Source organism: Platalea leucorodia (assembly GCF_965183815.1).
Source record: "Platalea leucorodia genome assembly, chromosome: 3".
In the NCBI taxonomy this organism is placed as follows: domain Eukaryota; kingdom Metazoa; phylum Chordata; class Aves; order Pelecaniformes; family Threskiornithidae; genus Platalea; species Platalea leucorodia.
The window spans coordinates 67595702-67614882 of NC_138825.1; the positions used below are offsets into that span (position 1 = coordinate 67595702).

The 19181-nt window shown below is 38.8% G+C and overlaps 1 protein-coding gene across 1 annotated transcript in view; it reads right to left on the minus strand.

The window, feature by feature from the left end:
* LAMA2 (laminin subunit alpha 2) overlaps window positions 1–19181 on the minus strand; it is a 375020-nt gene that overhangs the window by 111376 nt on the left and 244463 nt on the right. Inside the window, exons 21-27 of the mRNA XM_082305530.1 lie at window positions 16567–16747; window positions 13006–13142; window positions 10272–10508; window positions 6676–6819; window positions 4094–4273; window positions 3140–3328; window positions 2808–3046 (exon numbers count right to left, since the gene is read on the minus strand). Coding sequence (XP_082161656.1) covers window positions 2808–3046; window positions 3140–3328; window positions 4094–4273; window positions 6676–6819; window positions 10272–10508; window positions 13006–13142; window positions 16567–16747 — 1307 coding nt within the window. The remainder of the gene's footprint in view (window positions 1–2807; window positions 3047–3139; window positions 3329–4093; window positions 4274–6675; window positions 6820–10271; window positions 10509–13005; window positions 13143–16566; window positions 16748–19181) is intronic.

Here is a 19181-nt window from a genome sequence, read left to right on the forward strand (position 1 = left end):
TGCTGTCATATAAAATGTCACATTCTGAAATGCGATGCTGTAAAAATACATTTTGGTTCTTCAAGTGCCACCTTGCAAACCCGCCCCTGAGACAGAAAAGTCCTCTTCTGTTCTGTTACATGCCTCATTACTAGGTAGCCTTGATAAAATGGTGGTGTACTACAATGCAGGTCTAGTTTAGTCACGATGGTCATATGCATCTCAGAACAAAATCATGAAAACGGAGGTTCATTTTCATAACTTATGCTGCTTGAGCTGAGACAGTATGCAGTTTTTGTTTCCACAGCTGAACGAGGATCTGTAGTGCATGAAGGGAAGGGAATGGAGAAACAGACACAAAACATGGACATCCTTCTCAAATTTTCCATGTCGCACTGGAGTTACTTTCCTCTCTCTTTCCACGGGAATTCCTTGTGCTTGTAATACAATATCCTAAATTGACTATGCCAAAAATAAATGAAACCAATGTAAAACATTTATGGCATCCGTTGTTAATATTTAGCATCTAGCCAGTGCAAGTTGGATGAATACTTTCTGTAAACGATATACTTCAAATAGAGACAACAGCAGCAATAATGACTATGTTTGCTGTCACATAATGCTGCAATGTTGCATTGTAATCTGCCCTTACTCTTCACCCTCATACACTCCAAAGGTCATGTTCTTATAGACCTATTTGTGACCTAGAAATCTAGAAATAGTTTTAGCCTATCACTTTTATGACAAAATTATAGAAAGGACCTCTGGAAACCTTTGGAGTTTATCTCCAATTATTCTTGTGTTCTTGCTAATAAATTTTGCTTGCAAAGGATGCTGTGAACTTGTTATCAAAAACTTAGGAACAGTTTACATAAATTATTCCAGAACTTCTTTACGCCAGGAATTTTTCTCTCATGTCTAACGTGACTCTTTCCTGCTGAAGTTTAAGCTCATTTCTTTTTTGACTTACCCACCCTGGCAACAGAGAACTGATTCTTTTCTTTCCCTTTGTGACAACATTTTATGGATCTTAAGGCAATTTCTAATTTCTAAATAAAGATGGTTCTTTACATCTTCTCTCACAGGTCATATTTTCTGATCTGTAATGATGTTCACTGTTATCCTCTGAACACTTTAATAATTTTTTCTTGAATACCAGTATCCAAAACTTCATGCTTTGGCTTTACTAGTGTTGGGTGGAAGTAAAAGATTATTTTTTGTACTTTGCAGGCCGTACCTCTTTATACATGCAGCTAGAATATTAGCATTTCTCAACAAGAATATCATTACTGAATCATGTTCACCTGGTGATATGTTGTAAACAACAGAGCCCTCTGAAGAACAGGTAACTAAGCAGTTGTTCCTTGTTTGTTGAATTGACTACTCCTTTCAAAGTGTAAAATCTTCTAGTTGACCTTTAGATTTCAGGAGATTTTTGTATTATTCCTCTCCTCTTGCTGTCTGATGCCCACTTCAAATTTAGTAAGCGTTATCTTTATTTTATCATCTAACTTATTAATGAATAAACTGAATAGAAAATGTTGAATATATGTACCCCTAATACATTGGATTAAGTAGCATTTCCTTACAGGACTACTCTTTCATCTTTGACTTTTTACCTCATTTCCCACTAGCAAGAGACAATTCCTTCATATTTCCATTTTCCTTCCATTCCTTCCTCCACATTTATATTTAACTACAGCATCATGTTTTCATAAAATAGATATTTATTCAAAAAAATGCTTTGGGTTTGTTTCAGGATGCATGTGCTTACACGTGTTTTCTGTTCTAGGATCCTGAAAATAAGGATTTTTTTTTGCCTATTGTGATTTAAATTGTCTATTGAATAAAATTTCCCTCTCCTGCATCTCATACAGTTGGCCCCTACAGTGGGCCGGGGCCAACTGAATGAGATTCAACAAGGCTAACTGCCGGGTCCTGCACTTGGGTCACAACAACCCCAGGCAATGCTACGGGCTTGGGGAGGAGTGGCTGGAGAGCTGCCTGGCAGAAAAGGACCTGGGGGTGGTGGTCGACAGCTGCCTGAACATGAGCCAGCAGTGTGCCCAGGTGGCCAAGAGGGCCAATGGCATCCTGGCTTGTATCAGGAATAGTGTGGCCAGCAGGATCAGGGAGCTCATAGTGCCCCTGTACTCAGCACTGGTGAGGCCGCACCTCTAGTACTGTGTTCAGTTTTGGGCCCCTGGCTACAAGAAGGACATCGAGGTGCTGGAGCGTGTCCAAAGAAGGGCAACGAAGTTGGTGAAGGGTCTGGAGCACAAGTCTCATGAGGAGCGGCTAAGTGAGCTGGGGTTGTTTAGCCTGGAGAAGAGGAGGCTGAGGGGAGACCTTATTGCTCTCTACAACTACCTGAAAGGAGGTTGTAGTGAGGTGGGGGTCGGTCTCTTCTCCCTAGTAACAAGCAATAGGATGAGAGGAAACGGCCTCAAGCTGCGCCAGGGGAGGTTTAGGTTGGATATTGGGAAAAACTTCTTCACCGAAAGGGTAGTCAGGCATTGGAACAGGCTGCCCAGGGAAGTGGTTGAGCCTCCATCCCTAGAGGTATTTAAAAGACGGGTAGATGTGGTGCATGAGGACATGGTTTAGTGATGGACTTGGCAGTGATAGGTTAACGGTTGGACTCAACGATCTTAAGGGTCTTTTCCAACCTTAATGATTCTATGATTCTGCTATGCTGAATGCTAACCCCTTCTGTTCTTCTTAGCAACTGCTTATAGCTTATTTTATGAACAGAGATTCTGCTAGGAAGCTCTATCAGGTTATCTATAACTACTGCACTATTTCAGACCACTGCATGAAATAGTTACCTGCTCTGCCTCATGATATTGCCATGAGTAGCCTTAATAAGAATGTAATGAACATCATACAACACATTCAGGAAGTCTTCCCGGGATACAGCTCTACTTGGTCTTGAGTCATCTCCATAATGCTTCCATGTGACATCTGCCTGGTACACTGTCCTGTTGACACCTGGGTCATCATGATAATATTCCCAGGGCACAGTGTTGCTGACTCTTTGGTCATCACCATAATATTCCCATTCATGCTGAAAGACAGCAATACAAAATCAGATTACTAACAGTATTAAAAAGAACCATGTGCTTAAGTTCTGGGGAAAAAAAGCAGATGGAAACATTACCTCTGTCATCTCTATCTCATGCCTTGTCAGCTGCCCAATCAGCGGGGCAGCCATATGCCGGACAATAATTCTTGTATGGGTGGGAGGCCCACCTCTTATGATGACTTGCGGATAGTAAGTAGTAAAACCTGTCTCTTCTCGTGCTTCAAAGTAGATGGCATATTTCAGTTTTCCTCCATAAGCAGTCAGCTAACAAAGCAAAACACAAAGTACAAAAAGAAATCTCATTTTCAGTTAGCTAAAAATAAATTCCTGGGCATATGTAGGAGCTAGATACACTCTGCACCTGTGCGCGGTCTGATGAATGTGTGTGTGGTAGAAAATAGCAATACATGCTTGTGGAACTATCTGGGGACAAGGGCTGTGTTCAAAAATACCCATCAGCAATTTGTTATTGTACTACACTAAAAACAAAATGTTATCTGTTTCTTTATATGTGCCTTGGTGCTCCCCAAAGTTTGTGTTTAGAGAAAGAAACATCTAAACTTTCCCAAGCCAAACCAAGATATATCAAAAGTGCAAAATAAATCGTCACAGAGGCGCATAACAATATCCAAAAGGAGGGTTAGTTCAATCATTTTCTCCTGTGTAACTTACAAAGATCAGGCTTTTTTTTTTTTTTTAAATGGAGAGAAACAAAATGTTACAAGAGAGTTCTATTAAATTAATGCAGCTTATTTTTTCAAATAAGAATCTATCTTGTGGAAAAATATTACATACTACTGTCTGTAAATATATATTTTAAAATAGTGTTTTTGTTACAGACTTACAAATTTCCATGATAACGGAGCAAATAATCTTTAATAATGGAATGGCATTTATTTTCTTTTGAAGTACCTTCCACTGTGTGGTGGCATGCTTATTGGAAGGGAGAAAAGGCATTGCAAAATACAAATATAAGATTAAAAAAAATATATAAATCTATGTCAGTATTCAGTGGAATTTTATGTTTACCTTTCGTCCCTCAAACTGCTCTGGAAGTCTCCAGTAAACAGGTTCTGACCGAAGATCCTGCATCACCTGTTCTATATTTGCTACTATTTCAGGAGGCTGGAATGCAATCCCTGAAAGAGTGCTGCGCTGAAGCTTTTCATCCACCAGTGGTAGAATCATTTGCTCTGGCTTCAAGGTCACCTATACATATTCAAAAAAATCAAGAAGAAAATCAAGTCTATTTTTCCCCATGAAGTGCTAGTCTTTAAATTCTAACTCTTTAAAAAATTATTTCTAGGTAATTTCATTTCACATCATGAGCAATTTGTCACAAAACAGTCTTACTACTCCTTCAGGTATAAAGAGTGATAATAATGACTTCCCCCTCAAGCCTTTTGCACCTCGTACTCATGTTAACAAAGGTTAGCACTGGTTAAAATAGTTTCATCAGCAAGTGATCCCAAGAATTTTATTGAAGCCATTTTCATAGTGCTATTTCAGTGTCGGGCCTCTTCCGTTCGGACTGTGAGAAACGTACCTTACAAAGAAGCATACTTCTCACCAACACTTATTATACGCATCACTGGGGCTGTGGAACACAGTGCCCGAGCCCCTGGTACTTTTACGCAATAGTCAAGCTAAGTGTTCTGCAGGCAATATGCAGAGAGTGAGGGCTCCGGGTTTCTGTAACTCTAAATTCAGAGTTAATGAAAAATATAAGGATGCCACTTAGATACTTGTAATTTTCTTAGACTTGTTGAAAGAGTCTCAATAGCATTATATAGAAATCATTATTTTGATCAAAAACTGTAATAAGAGTCTTAGTAATTCTGTGCAGATGAAAGTATCGCAGGAAGCGTGTGCACAAATGCAAAGGGCTGGTATCAAAATTGCTTTCTCCTAAAGAGTGAGGAAAACAAAGAAAACAAATGCAGAGTTATATCTCTAACAGTCATCTCATCAACAAGCTGTTTACAAGATAGGTATCAGGCAATGAGGAATCAATCAAGCCCTGTACTGTACTTTTAAGCATTTTGGTACCTCCATTTACAGCAGCATCTATGGACTGACAAGACATGGAAGCATTCCTAACATTGCCAGCCCTAAGTGAGATTTCCTGAGTTCCTACCATAACCCTATTTTACTGTTTACTACTTTAGACATCAAGAAAGTGGTCAACACATTTGAATTTCAGATCAGCCTTGCCTTATTGTCTTACAAGACAGGATTTGCTTGTTTAAACATGTCTAATGCCATTTGGAGCACCTGAGAATATCCAAAATAGTCACTAGCAGCTGGCAGAACCCAGTCTCACTCAGTTACAACTCTGAATCAATTCTGAAACAGACCATAGTACCAAAAACTAGATGAGACATGGACACACACTTACTTAGATAGGACCATAAATAGGAAGGGAAATTAATCAAGAGACACAAAATAATCAGGAGGTTTAAACTATGTTTCTGCTTTGTGCTGCCACAAAGGTCAAAGCACAATTTTCCAGAACTGTTGCTGTCATGGAACTTGATTAAATTTTATAACTTGTCAGCCTTTTACAGCCTTTCATCTCCAGCCTACCAGCATATGATGGGCAAAACTGAAATAATGAGAAAAACTGGGTCAGACCATGATAAATCACTTCATCCACTGGGAAGGGAAAGAGGTGCTATTGGCTTGAACAATGAAGAGGAGAATGGGTGCTATTCATATTACTTTAACCAAGAGATATGAACTCTTTAGTACAAGATCACACCTTGATTTCAGCCTAAAGCATCCTTACCCAATTGATGCTTGTGCATGACAAGTCAGGGGCTTTGGGTGATTTGCATTAGGCAGACATTCCCTCTATGGTTGACGTGTTTTCTAGCAGAGATGTGACTGAGCATACATGGGGACCAAACTAGTCATTTCCCATTAGAAATAGCTCTTCCAGAATGTAACTGAGGAGCTGGCGCAGCAGCGACAGACAGCAGTGGTCTCAATGTGTGTTTTGTGCTCGTTGAACAGATAAATGGAGACATCCAGCCTGCCTTATTTGTCAGTCCAGCATAGGTCTCAAGGCCCTCTTCCACAAAAAGGTGGAGAGCTCTTTGTTTGCTCTGATGGATTATACCCTCCCATTCTTGGATTCAAACAGAGCTTTAATAAACTCTTTTTTTTTTTCAATTAAAAAAAAAAAACAAACACAATGAAAATAAACAGATTAATTGAACCATGGGAAATCTATGCTGTACAACAAGCATCTGCGACCCTTTAATACACCTGGGTAAACTGTGTATCATATACAAGAGATTATGTTTCAATGCACTGGACTGCATAATTTCCCCACACAACTAGCTTGCCCTTCCCTGGGTTTTAATAGCTTTACTTTGGCTTGACGTCAGCTATCCTATCACGGGTTTTCTTATCTACTTATTTACTTTTAATACTTTAACCCTGATTGTCTAATAGAACATACTGCTCTCTCTGCTTCTCAAAGTATAAAGAGGAAAATGATTGCTTAAATGTTTGGCCATTTTCTAGCTACCTCTCAGTGCCTGACTAAAAGATGCCAGCAGGAAACAACATTACCGCATTACATGGCTCAGCAGTTTCCTACTCACCCACATGCGAGTCAGCCCCCTTGCCTCACTGCACTGTGAAGTCAGGCCAAAGCAATAGCAACTGCTGCAGCCAAGTGGGTTTCTGGCAGAGAGGCCAAATGTACCAGCCTTGCACCTGTCACAGTGGACACCTTCCACATTAACCTGGAAGAGAGAGAATATTTAAAAAAAAAAAAAAGATTTATTTCGAGGTAGTAATAAGAAAAAGAAAATCATACAGTAATGATAATAACAGGGTGCAGAAAGAAATAATAAGTGCAAGGAAATATTCAAGGAACTTTCCAGCTTCTTATCATGTGTGTATGCAAACATATACAATTAATGTAACTGAGGCATTTGCATTTGTAGCCACTGAGTAGCTCTGAGCAATGGATGCCGGCTTCATACTGACAGTCGTAAGCACAGAAAAATCAAATGGCACTTTGGGCATGACATGCTTAATAACGGATTGATAAGATAAGAAAAAATATGTCCTTCTGAAATTGCCAGGATTTATCAAGCCTTTTGTTTAATAGGAATTAGCTTTGACAAGTTAGAGTGTTTAAGGTACAGTACTAAATGTTCTTGTTGAAAAACATATTTTAATGGAAATATTGTAAAGAAAAGCTTTTCCCTCTCTGTGATTGTTTTCCACATCACTGAACAGTATTAACAAGGCTGAAATGTTTCGCTGTTGTAATGTCAATGCTTTTATTTTCATTTTTCAATTAGTTCAAATAAAAAGCTATACCAGATAGGGCCAGATACACAGTAATTTATGCATAGCCTTTTAAAACCATTTTCATACTGAGACCAATGTATTTAAAAAAAAAAATCACCAATATGAAAGCATTTGTTGGCTTTTCTTCCCTCCCATTTTTTTTCTCGAGAGTAATGTGAAGAAGCCAATCTAAAAAACAAATTTAACTTTCCAAAGCTTATACCGGAAACCAACATTATCCCTGAGGATTTACCATTTTTAACTCTCATTTCCACATGTAACTCTATCAGCAAATGTGCCTGCATTGTATTTAGCTTAGATTTTGCTGCTTTTTGTCAGGAATGACAAAGGGGCTCCTGAGCCTTTGAAAGCTCATTTCTGCAGCTATAACAGCAGGTTTAAATGGGAACGATTACCATTTTATAAAAATCTAGCTTCTGCAATATATAACTCTTTCAAAAAAGTTACACAAAAGGTTAACCAACCCTAGATTTAAATTCAACCTTAGACTTAAATTCTGGAGAAAAAAAAAAATCTGCTGACTTAATTCAGTATTATTTGTCCATTTTCTGTCATAAATTGTGAATTTTACTTGCTTTGCATTCTGTTTGATGTCAATTGCGGTTTCTTATCATTAATTATCAGCTAAATGTATACTGTTAATTTGCACTCACAGAAACATAGAATTAACTATATTAGCCTTAAAAGAATCAAGAAAGAAACATTTCTATTTAAAAATGCCATAACCCCCCATTCTTTCTACTTAGTACTCACAAGAGCTTACATGAAAGACATTGACATACTGGACCTAATCAAGAAAAGGGGCACCAAGACGGTTAGAGGGGTTGGAGCACATCACGTGTCAGGAGAGGCTGAAAGAATTGAGATAATTCTATTTTTCCATTTCAGAGGATGACATAGGACAAATTCATTAGGCTGAGTTTTACTCAGATGGTCCATGTGACCAACTCCAACTTTCTTATGGTCTCACCATCAAATGAATCAGCATTTGTGAAATAGAACATGATGTTTTCTGTTCAAATACACCAGAAAAACAGGAGGGTGGTCAAGAAGTTTGCACCAAGAGGCTGTGAAATCCCCATCCCTGGAAATACTGCCTCAGCAATGTCTTTCAAACAAGCCACTGGACTAGATGACCGCCATAGGTCCCTTCCAATCTCATTTACTCTACAGTTTCTCCATTGAGTCTATCCTTTAAACTCAGAATGAAGTAACTGGTGCCCATTAAACAAAAGAACTACCTGGCAATTCAACCTTTTAAATCAATCCTTCCATTTTACTAGCTTTTTATGTCAATACAGTCCCTGAAAAAGAATGAATCAAAACCACAGAAGGAATCTCTAGAGGTCACTTTTTAAAACCTCCTCCTTGAAGCTGGACTATCATCAATACTAGATCAAGTTACCCACACCTCTTTCTAGCCAATTCTTGAAAACCTCCAAGAATGGGGATTTCACAACCTTTCCAGATAATCTGTTCCAGTGCTGCATAACCCTCCTAGTGATTTTTTTTCCTAATGTCCAACCCAAAATTCCCAAGCTGCCATTTGCAGCTGTTATCCCTTTTCACATCTTTTGCTACTATCAGAAAGGGCTTGACTCCATCAACTACTCTTTGAAGTGGCTGTAGGCTGCAACTGCTTTTTCTCTTAGGCTCTATTTTTCACAGACTAAATGAGTCCAGTCCTCTCATTATATCATTACAGATTATTTGCTCTAAGTCTCTTCATAGCCCTTCTCTGGATCCTCTCCAGTTTCTCAACTACGGTCTTGAATCAGGTCCTAAAACTGGACACCATTTCCAAGTGCAGTCTTACCAGCACTGAGTAGAGCGAGAAAAAGACTTTCCTCTTCTGGTCATGCTCTTCATGATGTCCTACCTTGCAGCTGCATTGGCCAGTATGATCAATGCATCCAGCTCAGTAGGCACTTTCCCTTATTTACATTGAGAGTAGATGGTTGGCTTATATTCAGTTTGCCATTCCCGAAAGCCTGTACGTGCTTTTCAGCAGGATTACCATTCAGCCTTTTTCCTCCCAAACTGTAGTGATTCTTGAGGTTATTCCACTCCAATTCATGACCTTTCTATTTTCCCAATCATCAAGCTTTTCACGGACACTGTAGATTGTAGTTCTACTGTTCAGCATGTCAACCTCCACCTCCTTCAAATCAGCAATATTCTCAAAGCTGCTGATGGTGAATTCTGTCATCTGTGTCACTGATGAAGGTATGGGCTCTGGGATACTCTGCTTGCTGGCTACTGACTGCGTGTCAAACCACCAGTTATTGCCCTTTAAGCTCAGCAATCCAGCCAATTTTCAAACCACCTAAGTGTGCTGTTCTTCCAAGAACAATTCCAAATAAGAATGCTGTGGGTCATGGTGCCAAAAGTCTTTGCTTTAGTGATCCTGAATTGGATGTAGTCTTCTCAGAAGAATGGATACTACTGCAGTGAATTCTACTCATAAAATGATCAGTATTGACTCCCTCTAAGTCAATGTAATATAAAGAACTAGCACTGTGGCATACTGTTATTACTGATGTGTTTGCTTTTAATTTGCCAGCTATCTGAACAAGAATTGTATTGAATGGGGTTAAATTGGTGACAGTTCTGTAAGAACCAGAAGAAATACAAAGCGAGAGAAGAGCCTAAGAGGATGCTATACTGGCAAGTGCTAGTGTGTGAAAAAGCAACTGATAAGCACTTAAGTCTTTCTTTATGTTAGACTCCTCCCATAGCAGTTAGCAAATGCACTATGAAAGACAACTAGATTTGTTTGCATATATTGTTGGAACAGGCAAGTACAAATGTCAGTGAATTTTGGAATAAACTTCTCAGCAGCTAGAAGATCAGCTTACAAGCTTTGTTGTCCTACCTTGCAGCTGCATTGGCCAGTATGATCCGTGCATGAACACTTCCCCAACTCTGTATCACAGCTCTGTGGATCAGTCCCTGCCAGGAAGCACTGACAAGCAACACATTGTGGATAATTCCAGTAACCCAACCTGCACTCAGTGCATTTATCCCCAGAGAATTCAGGGCGGCAGAAGCAACAGCCTGTATTTAAGTCACACTGAGAACTCAGGGCTCCAATGAGGCTGCAGTCACAGGGCTAAAAACGAGAGAAACAAGGAGAAAATTGCAATTGTGCTTTGCAAAAAAACCAAAAACAAACAAACAAACAAACAAAAACAACAAAAAAGCAACTCACCTGTTTCAAGTATCTGTAAATAAACTACAGCAGTGAATTTCCACTGTCCGAAGGTAATGTATCTGAATTATGAGGCTAGGTATTTATCTTTATTCAACAAGGGTCAAGCAATTACACTAAATACATTTACAACACTGTTTTCTTTTTGAACAGATATTACTTATCACTGATAAGTTAGGCAGCGAAATCAAATAAATCCATAAGGGTCAAGACACTGGGATACTTTGCAGACAAAATTAACTTGAAAACTAGAAGTGCTCTCTAAAAAGTGCTTTCTACATAAATCCTCTGCAGGGTAGGTTCAGACCACTTTGCTAAAATTAGAATTGCTCTGGGGCAGTGGTCCCAGTGGAATCTAGTTCAATATTTATTACTCATCCATCAGACAGGTAACTATCTTCTTTGTACAAACAGGACTCTTAGATGACAGTAATTTACACGGTAAGGGATAGAGATGTAGTCACGTGGGGTACTGGGAAGCAAACTTGCTCACGGAATGAGACTTGCGCAGGCAGGTAAGGATAGAAACAGATGATTTGCCAGGGGGTCTAGATACTGAGTACAGAAGTAAGTAGCAGGGAAAGCTGCAGGCTTCCAAAGAACAGAAGAATCCCTCAGTGCTATTACTGTGACTGTACTGCAAAGTTAACACAGGACATTTGCTGTGATCACTGGCGTGACCAGAATCTCATATGGAGAAGTTCAGCTTGCAGAAGCAAACTCAGTGCCAGTAGTACAGGTTACCACAGTAACTGACATGGATAGACTTGCTAAAATTAAGGACACAAAGCTGAAAAAGAGAGGAGGAAAACGTGGATTCAGTTTCTAAGCACAACTGTTTATTACATGAATACTTAAAGCACCTTTCTTCCGATCTGAAAAGACCATTTATAAAGAAGGTGATTATATACAGGAAACATTCAAATTTAATCTTAACTGAATGCCAGATAAACTATTTAACTAATGTTAAATGTTAGACTGCTAGACTATTACCTAACCTAAGAAATAAAAGCTTCTGACAGAAAGAAACTTATTCTACAAGATATAAGTGAACATAAAGCCTAGAAAGCCAGTTGTTCACCATACATTGGAATAGCTCGGTGTGCAATATCAAAACTTAAATTACAATCAGATGTTATGTTTGTTTTGCAAGCAAGCAGTTTTACGCAATGCTCTCTATCCCCCTGAGTTACGACGGGGGGAAATGTTCTGCAAAGAGCACGAGCAGGAGATTCACATCTCACTTTGCAGAAATTAGCTGCAATATACTGAAAGAGATGTGGGCTGATAGATCACTATTAATTTAGATGGTGCCATGGAACTGCCATACTAATGCGCTCACATAAAAGACAATCAGAGAAAATACTCAGAGCTCAGACAGAGGTCTTCAACCTCATTAGACTGGTTTCAGAAGCCAAGAGTCTATATCACAGCAGCACAGCAGAGGTTTCACAAGAGGAGTTTTCCATATGTACAAAAAAGAAATAATTCTTGATAGTTAGTTTGCAGCCTGAGCTACATGACAAACAGCTTTTTAAGAAAGAGCATTAATGGTGTATGACCATGTTCAGACAAGACATAGTTTTTTTGGAGTAATTGCAGCAGTACTATAAATCCCTCACCATCAATGAGAATGGCAGAGAGGAGAAGGCATTTGAACTTTGCACAATATTCACAGTCACCGGTTCTCAACCTTAACTGAATACTGCTCCCTTTAACTCAAGAGTAGGACATTAACAACAGCTTTCATGGCCTCTCTGACATACTATCATTTTCCTATTTCTTCTCCCTTCTTCGCTCCCATTCAGAATTTTTTTTAACTGTGTCAAACACTGGAATAAGAAGGATTTAAAGGCTAATGAGAAGGTTTATTTCCACTTTAAGAACATACAAAGAAAGTGTATTTTACACCTAACGTGGCTGTTTCTTTTCTTCTTTCTTCACTGTCTTTTATGCACAAGTTGAAGCCCTTCTCAGGTAAACTTCAAGTACAAATTCCCAGTGATATCACAATTAGGGCCAAAGTAAATTTGTGCTGCAAAGGCACTGTCAGTTACCTGTAACTATACATCTATATACATTTTACAATAATGTGGTAATCTCCTCAATCACATTAAACACAGCTATAATAAAAGAAACCAGGCTCAAGCAGGACACTGACTCAGCATAACAGCAGTATAAACAGGGTGTTCCATGTTACAGGCTGCATACCTGAGACAGAGGATCTGTAGCACTCAGTAACAGATTGCCAACGTTTACACCACAGTCTGACACCAAAACTCTCAGTGCAGAGACAAACCATGATTTTCAAAGCTAAAATTGTGTTCCAGCTACAAATTACTGTATTTACCCCATGGGAAAGAGGTAACACACATAGGGAAAAGACAGATCCACTCACCTTGCAGCCACTGACAATGTCATGGCCCCAGTAATTTGGTGCGCATTTGTCACACATCTCTCCAACAGTATTGGGAGGGCAGATACAGCGGCCACTGATGGGATCGCAGTTATTACCAAAACGTGAACACTCACAGGCTTCATGGGAGACAGAAAAAAATAAAGCAGAGGAAAAGTTATCCCTTTATGTGACACCTGGAGAGCAGACCCTAACAGGGTTAGGATCATTCCACCAAAGCCTTTACCATACTGTGAACTCTCAGTTATCTGCAGACACAGTGAGGCAGGAAAGGCTGGGTAAACCCAGAGAAATCCAGACCAGGAGCAATGCAACACAGGTTAACTGAGGTGGAAGTAACTGCAATGAGAACAGAATGGGAAAAATAAAGGCACTGACTGTAGAAGTGCAGAGACTTCTGAGATGGTGCACTCACGTGACACGGCTGCGGGAGTACCGCGGTACAGTTTCTGGGCCCATGCTGGCTTGTGCAAGAAGCCACCTGACTGCCTCTGAGCCCCCTGCGCAGGGAACCTGCAGTGTACTTAACCTCTTCCACCAGTCCGAGCCAACCTCCTGAAATTTCTGCTGCTGTAAACAGACTCTTCTTAATGGGCAAAAAAGGTGTTTCAGTTTCTCTTTCCCATTCTACTCTCTTTTTTTCAGATTATAGGTATTCTGTCTTGGGAGGACATCAACAACGTGCCTCTTCACAGGAAACTTGGATTCTTTGCAAATTTTATTCAATTAAAAATACTTTGGTTTTGGAAGTGGTTCCAAAAGAGATCTTTGCTCTTAAAGCATTATTAAGTGAACAACTCATTGGTGGTAAATGCCGATTCAAGGTATGTAAGTGGTCAGTAGTTATGGGTCACAAGACCATTTCTTGGAGAAGCAGAAGTGGTGCATGGTTATTTTCATACCCACCGTCAACATTACCCCTGAGGTCAGAGCAAAAGCATCATAAGTAAACCATGACTCTCTGAGTGATAACCTGTTCCTTGGGTGTTTATAGGGCAGTGTAACACAACGTTCATTGCCTTTACTGTATGAAATTCTTTCTAGTTTTACTCTCAGTTGAAGTAAGAGATGTGCAAAGATAGAACTCATATCTATAGTTCAAATAAGAAGTGACCTTTATTTTTCCCCATCAATGCTTTCAAAATAAGGTAACTGATGCAAAGAAGACAGTAAGTTTTGCCTCTATCATGCCAGGAACAAGACATTTTGCATGCTACGTAAAATCTTTTGACACACTGTGGCTTGAAGTTGTTTCAGAATACACCTCTTACTGGGAGACTGAGGCCTTTGGATGTGACAGCTCTTCTATGGGATTACAGTTCTTACACAAAATTGGTTCAAAAGGCATGGAGGGGAAGAAAGTGATACACCAATATTTTTTTCATTTTTACTTTTATCATTATTAAAAAGAATATGGAAAAAATACAACACATTTGTTGCAAGCAATAGTGAAATAGGAATCTCTTTTGTATCTTTGCTGCTAGAATGTCAATGCTAACCGATGATGCTTTAAGGGTTTTTTTTAGGCTTTATGGTTTTTTATTGCACATGGAAAAAAAAAAAGAAATTATATTCCTTTTGGATAAATGCTAGATAAAAGAGGTCCAATATTTTATTCAATACTTAACTGTCACTGTGGAATTCATTTTTGTGCACTTTCTTCCTAGCATGATTTGATATACTTCTATTAAATTTCTGATTTTCTCTTTGATTCATAATTTAATCCCTTTTTTGTCATTTGAAGGAATACATAAAAAGTTTACTAAAAATAAGTGGGGAAAACCCAGCAATTTGAAAATAGAATTCCTCTCTATCTGTTGTATTAACTTTGGAAGTTTTAAAAATCTGAATTTTCTGAACATCTTTAGCTGTTGTGGTTATTTAAAATATTTGATGACCACAGGCAGATACATTTCTATTTAAAATATTGTTTGGATTTACACTACTTCTGCATTTTGTCGCTGTTCCTTAAACTCTGTCATTTCAAGTTTGCCAAGAGAGCAGTTAAAATTTTAATGTGAAATCTTGTTAATTGCCCTCTCATTTTCCTTCCCCAATTGTATGAAATCAACAACATTTTGCAACAATTAACAATAGTGATGAGCTTTCAAACTGTGAAATGTTAGAATAAGAGACTAATCGTGAAGGTGAACTATAGCATCTTTTTCGCTCCGGATATGTGGTAAGAGCTTTAGGACTGCAGTTACCATTTGCATTTTGTTTCAAGCTCTCTCATCAGGGAGCCTGTGAACCAATCTTTCCTTTTTCCAAGGTGCCAACATGTTTGCACTTTTCAAGGTGGTAAACGTTTTCTGAGCCTTTCCTTCCCATGGAAGACAATACCATAGAGTAATGTTTTCAAATATGATCTGTAATCCAGCCTGACTCAAGGTTTATCAGCACTACAGGTGAAACTGAATTTTGCTGCACAGATGTGGGTCTTGAGGCCTTGATGCTCCTTCCATTAAAAAAAAGGAGTGAAAAAAGGGAAGAGAGCTAGGCTTGCTGCTTCTGCTGCCGTTCCAGATGGGAAAGGAGGAGGGATAGGATATCAGGCATGGTGATTTCTGCTTCTGGAAAGAATACAGCTTCTGCCTGAAGAATAATAGCAGCAATACCCTTGGCTTTATAGCACCCTGCCACCAGCAAAGAATGCTGCGGAGCCATTGCCACTCTTGCGTCCCAGCAGCCAGCTGCACTAGACAACTATCTACATCTCCTGTGATCACACCTAAATGAGTCTATGAGACTTGAAAAATACAGTTCTATTAGCAAAGATGGATATTTCCCTGTGAAGAGACATATAGATTAGGTTCTTTTCAATGTAGCAGTCTGTATTCCTTTAAGGACAGGAAGCATTCATTTCAGTGTTTGACCTAATGTCCAAAAGGACAAACATAAATGTAAAGAAGTGGCTGGATCTATTTATGTCTGATGCTAGAGTTTCAGCATCTGAAAAAGCATACTTTTCATGTGTTTACACAAGGGACATAGTGGAGAATTTTATCGGAAGATCTTGTACACAAGAAGTATACAAGTAAGCAAGATTCTAAATATTACTGTATAGAAATTTACTAAAAAAGGATCAACCATGTAAGGACAGTGAAAAGGTTTGGGATAAAACTAGAAGCAAAGGGATTTTTCTTTCTTTTTTTTTCCGTTCACATCCCTTCAAGCTGATGTGATTTGGCAAGCACCTTAGTCAGCCTTCTATGATACTCTTACCATAACTAAATTCTAGGAACTGCATAGAAACTTTTTTGGCAGAAGGTACTTGGATGAAAGGACATGCCTGTTCCTTCTAGATGTGGTAGATTAGCCATAAACTGACCTTAAAATAGCAGGAATTACTTGGGTCTTTTGTTCTTGCCAATCGCCATCCTTGCCAATTGACTGATTTACAGGGCTGTCTATGAAAATATCTACCCGTCAGGAAAATTTGTTAGGCAATCCAAAACCAGCCCAACTAGAATCTTAGTAATAAATAAACAAACAAACAAACAAATAAATAAATCTGCAATTGGCTGCAAAGAGTTTACATACGAGTACAGCCTCCTTCTTCAAAGTTGTAAAATCCATGAGCACAGCGGTCACACTTCTTTCCTGTCACTCCAGGCTGGCAATAGCACTGTCCATCTCCATCACAGTCAAAGGACTTAGAACCAAAAGAGTTGCAGTTGCAGGGAACACATCCTCTTGAAGACTGTAAGCCAAATGTTTCAGGCTGCCAGAGAGAGAGGAAGAGCAGTTAGTAGATAGAATGATTATTAGGAGAAAAGAGGAAATGCTGAGAGTGTAGGGAGATCAGGGCGGTTCTTTCCCAGTAAAACACTGGGGCAAGGGCACTAAATACCCTACAGAACCAAAAAAGAATAAAGATTTCAGAATGTTACCTGATGCTATAATGAATGCTCTGCAATATAACTCATTTCCTATAAGGTTGCATTTCCACAAGTACAATTCCCACAAGAGATGGAATGTATGTCAGCACCATATACATATCCTGTGTTTCGGTTGTAAGATTATGTCAGGCAGAGTTTGTTGCTAAAAGAGTGAATTCAAATTCTTAGCTATGAATGGAGATTGATTCAACTGGAAAGTCTCTGAACAACTAGATTTTTATCTCCTCTGACCAGCGGCAATGTCTGTATACAGTATTCTGTAACTCGAGGGCAATTTTTTTGAATGATGCTTAGGAACAACTTTAGAGGAACATAGATATAATGCATTTGTGTACATTACAAGTAAATAATGGGAATTATCTATTTTTAAGATAAAAACTCTGTCTTTGGGTTAGGTCTAAGACTAAGACAGAAGTAATCAATGAGCCTCTATTTCTCTTCTATTTTCATTCTTCGCTTTCTTTTGCATTAGTACTGTAAAGTTCCTACAGAACCAGAATAGATGTTATCAACTATAGTAATAAATTTCCTCCTTAACTCCACTAGTGGAGTGCAAAAAGTATACTTGTAAAGAAGGGAAGACGCATGATCATTTGTACACTGTAATATGGAGTTCTGCATGAAGCTTTTAACCAACAGATCGCATGGGTTTCATTGCACCAGCTAACAGAGGCTCCTAGGAGCTAGAGTGACTTAAAATGGGAGTACTTTCCTACCTTTTTTCAGGTATGATGATTTTCAGAGAATATTGAAATCCAAATCACATTACTAACTTCACTTGAAGTTAATATTACAACATTTAATAGTAAAAATCTATCAGAGACTTCGCTAGGAAAGCAAAATGTTAAAAATGAGCTATTAAAAAGATGATTGCTAATGAATATAAATGGAACAAAGTGGAAAATATTTACTTTTATGATGTCCTGCTGCGTGACCCAGGCATGTGGTGTTAGATTTTTACCTAGTATACATCAGTACAGATTTTTCAAGTCAGTGGAGCTGCACTGACTTATATTTTGCATGAATTTGTTCCACAGTGGACCCCCTTGAATTCCCATGTGAGAGTCTTGAAATCTGATCTCTGAGGTTAATACTGAAGTTCCACATTCACATAGAGAATCTGCTGACAGGTATCAGGTATACAGGGCCACACCTACGGTCAGAATTTGGCTGGAAGAATCATACGGACCTAAGCAAATGCTTGATTATATGTATAAGAAAGAATTACACTGATTTTCATTTCCAGATTCTATATTGAAATGTTTTGCCAACTATATACTTCTGCATGACAAAACATGGCGTATCAGAGAGAAAGAAATACTCAAACTCATATAACTAAGCTTCAAGGTTCAATTAAATACACAGACTATCTCTAAAGATTTCATTTCCACAGGAAGAAACACACAAACGTGAATATGCAAAAATCTCAGGACAGACATTCAGGTTAATCCAGTGAAAGCACAGCATGCAGCTCAGTTTTCAGTAGAAAGTTTGATAGCATCTAATAAATTCTGTTTATAAGGGTGAAAGCCAGAAAAAGTCTGATATACTAGCACTCCACACTGCGTGAAGGAAGAAAAGATCACTAGCATGCTGGGTTGTATTCTGTGATGAGCTCTGCACAGTCAAAGACATTTTGATCAGTCATGCAAACCCCCAAGATGAACTCCCCAGTTAAGCCCTCAGTGAAGCTTGTTTACACACGGAAATTCCAAGAATCACGTTTCCTGAACAAGAGATGAGAACCTGGATGACGATGAGGAAATATGATGAATTTTCTGAATTGGTTGTTGTATTTTGTCCCTGTATCAATGTATGTTGAGTGTTTGTGTGGGCAACACAGTTACATACTATATGTTAAAGGGGTAAAGCTCATGTTCTCCAAGGGAATCCATATGAGCAAATATGGCACGGGTCCTGGAGTCTGGCTGAAGAGGGAAAACACTGCCAGGTATTTTTCAAACCTGGTATGGTAAGTGTGGAGGTTTTGAGTTGCAGGGAAAAAAAACAACATTCCTAAAACACTGTTCTGTTGGAAGCAGTTGCATCATAATTACTTCATTTTAGGAAATAAGTTGCTTTGATGGTTTGTGATAAACAATCAATACTGCTGTCATTTGGGCATTACACTCAAATAATGGGCACTTTGTCTGGTTAAAAATGGCTCAGATAACTGGCCATATTCAGTAACGAGAACTAACACCAGTTATGTTTGATATTTCAAGATTAGATCTTAACACTTTGCCTCTGAGGCTG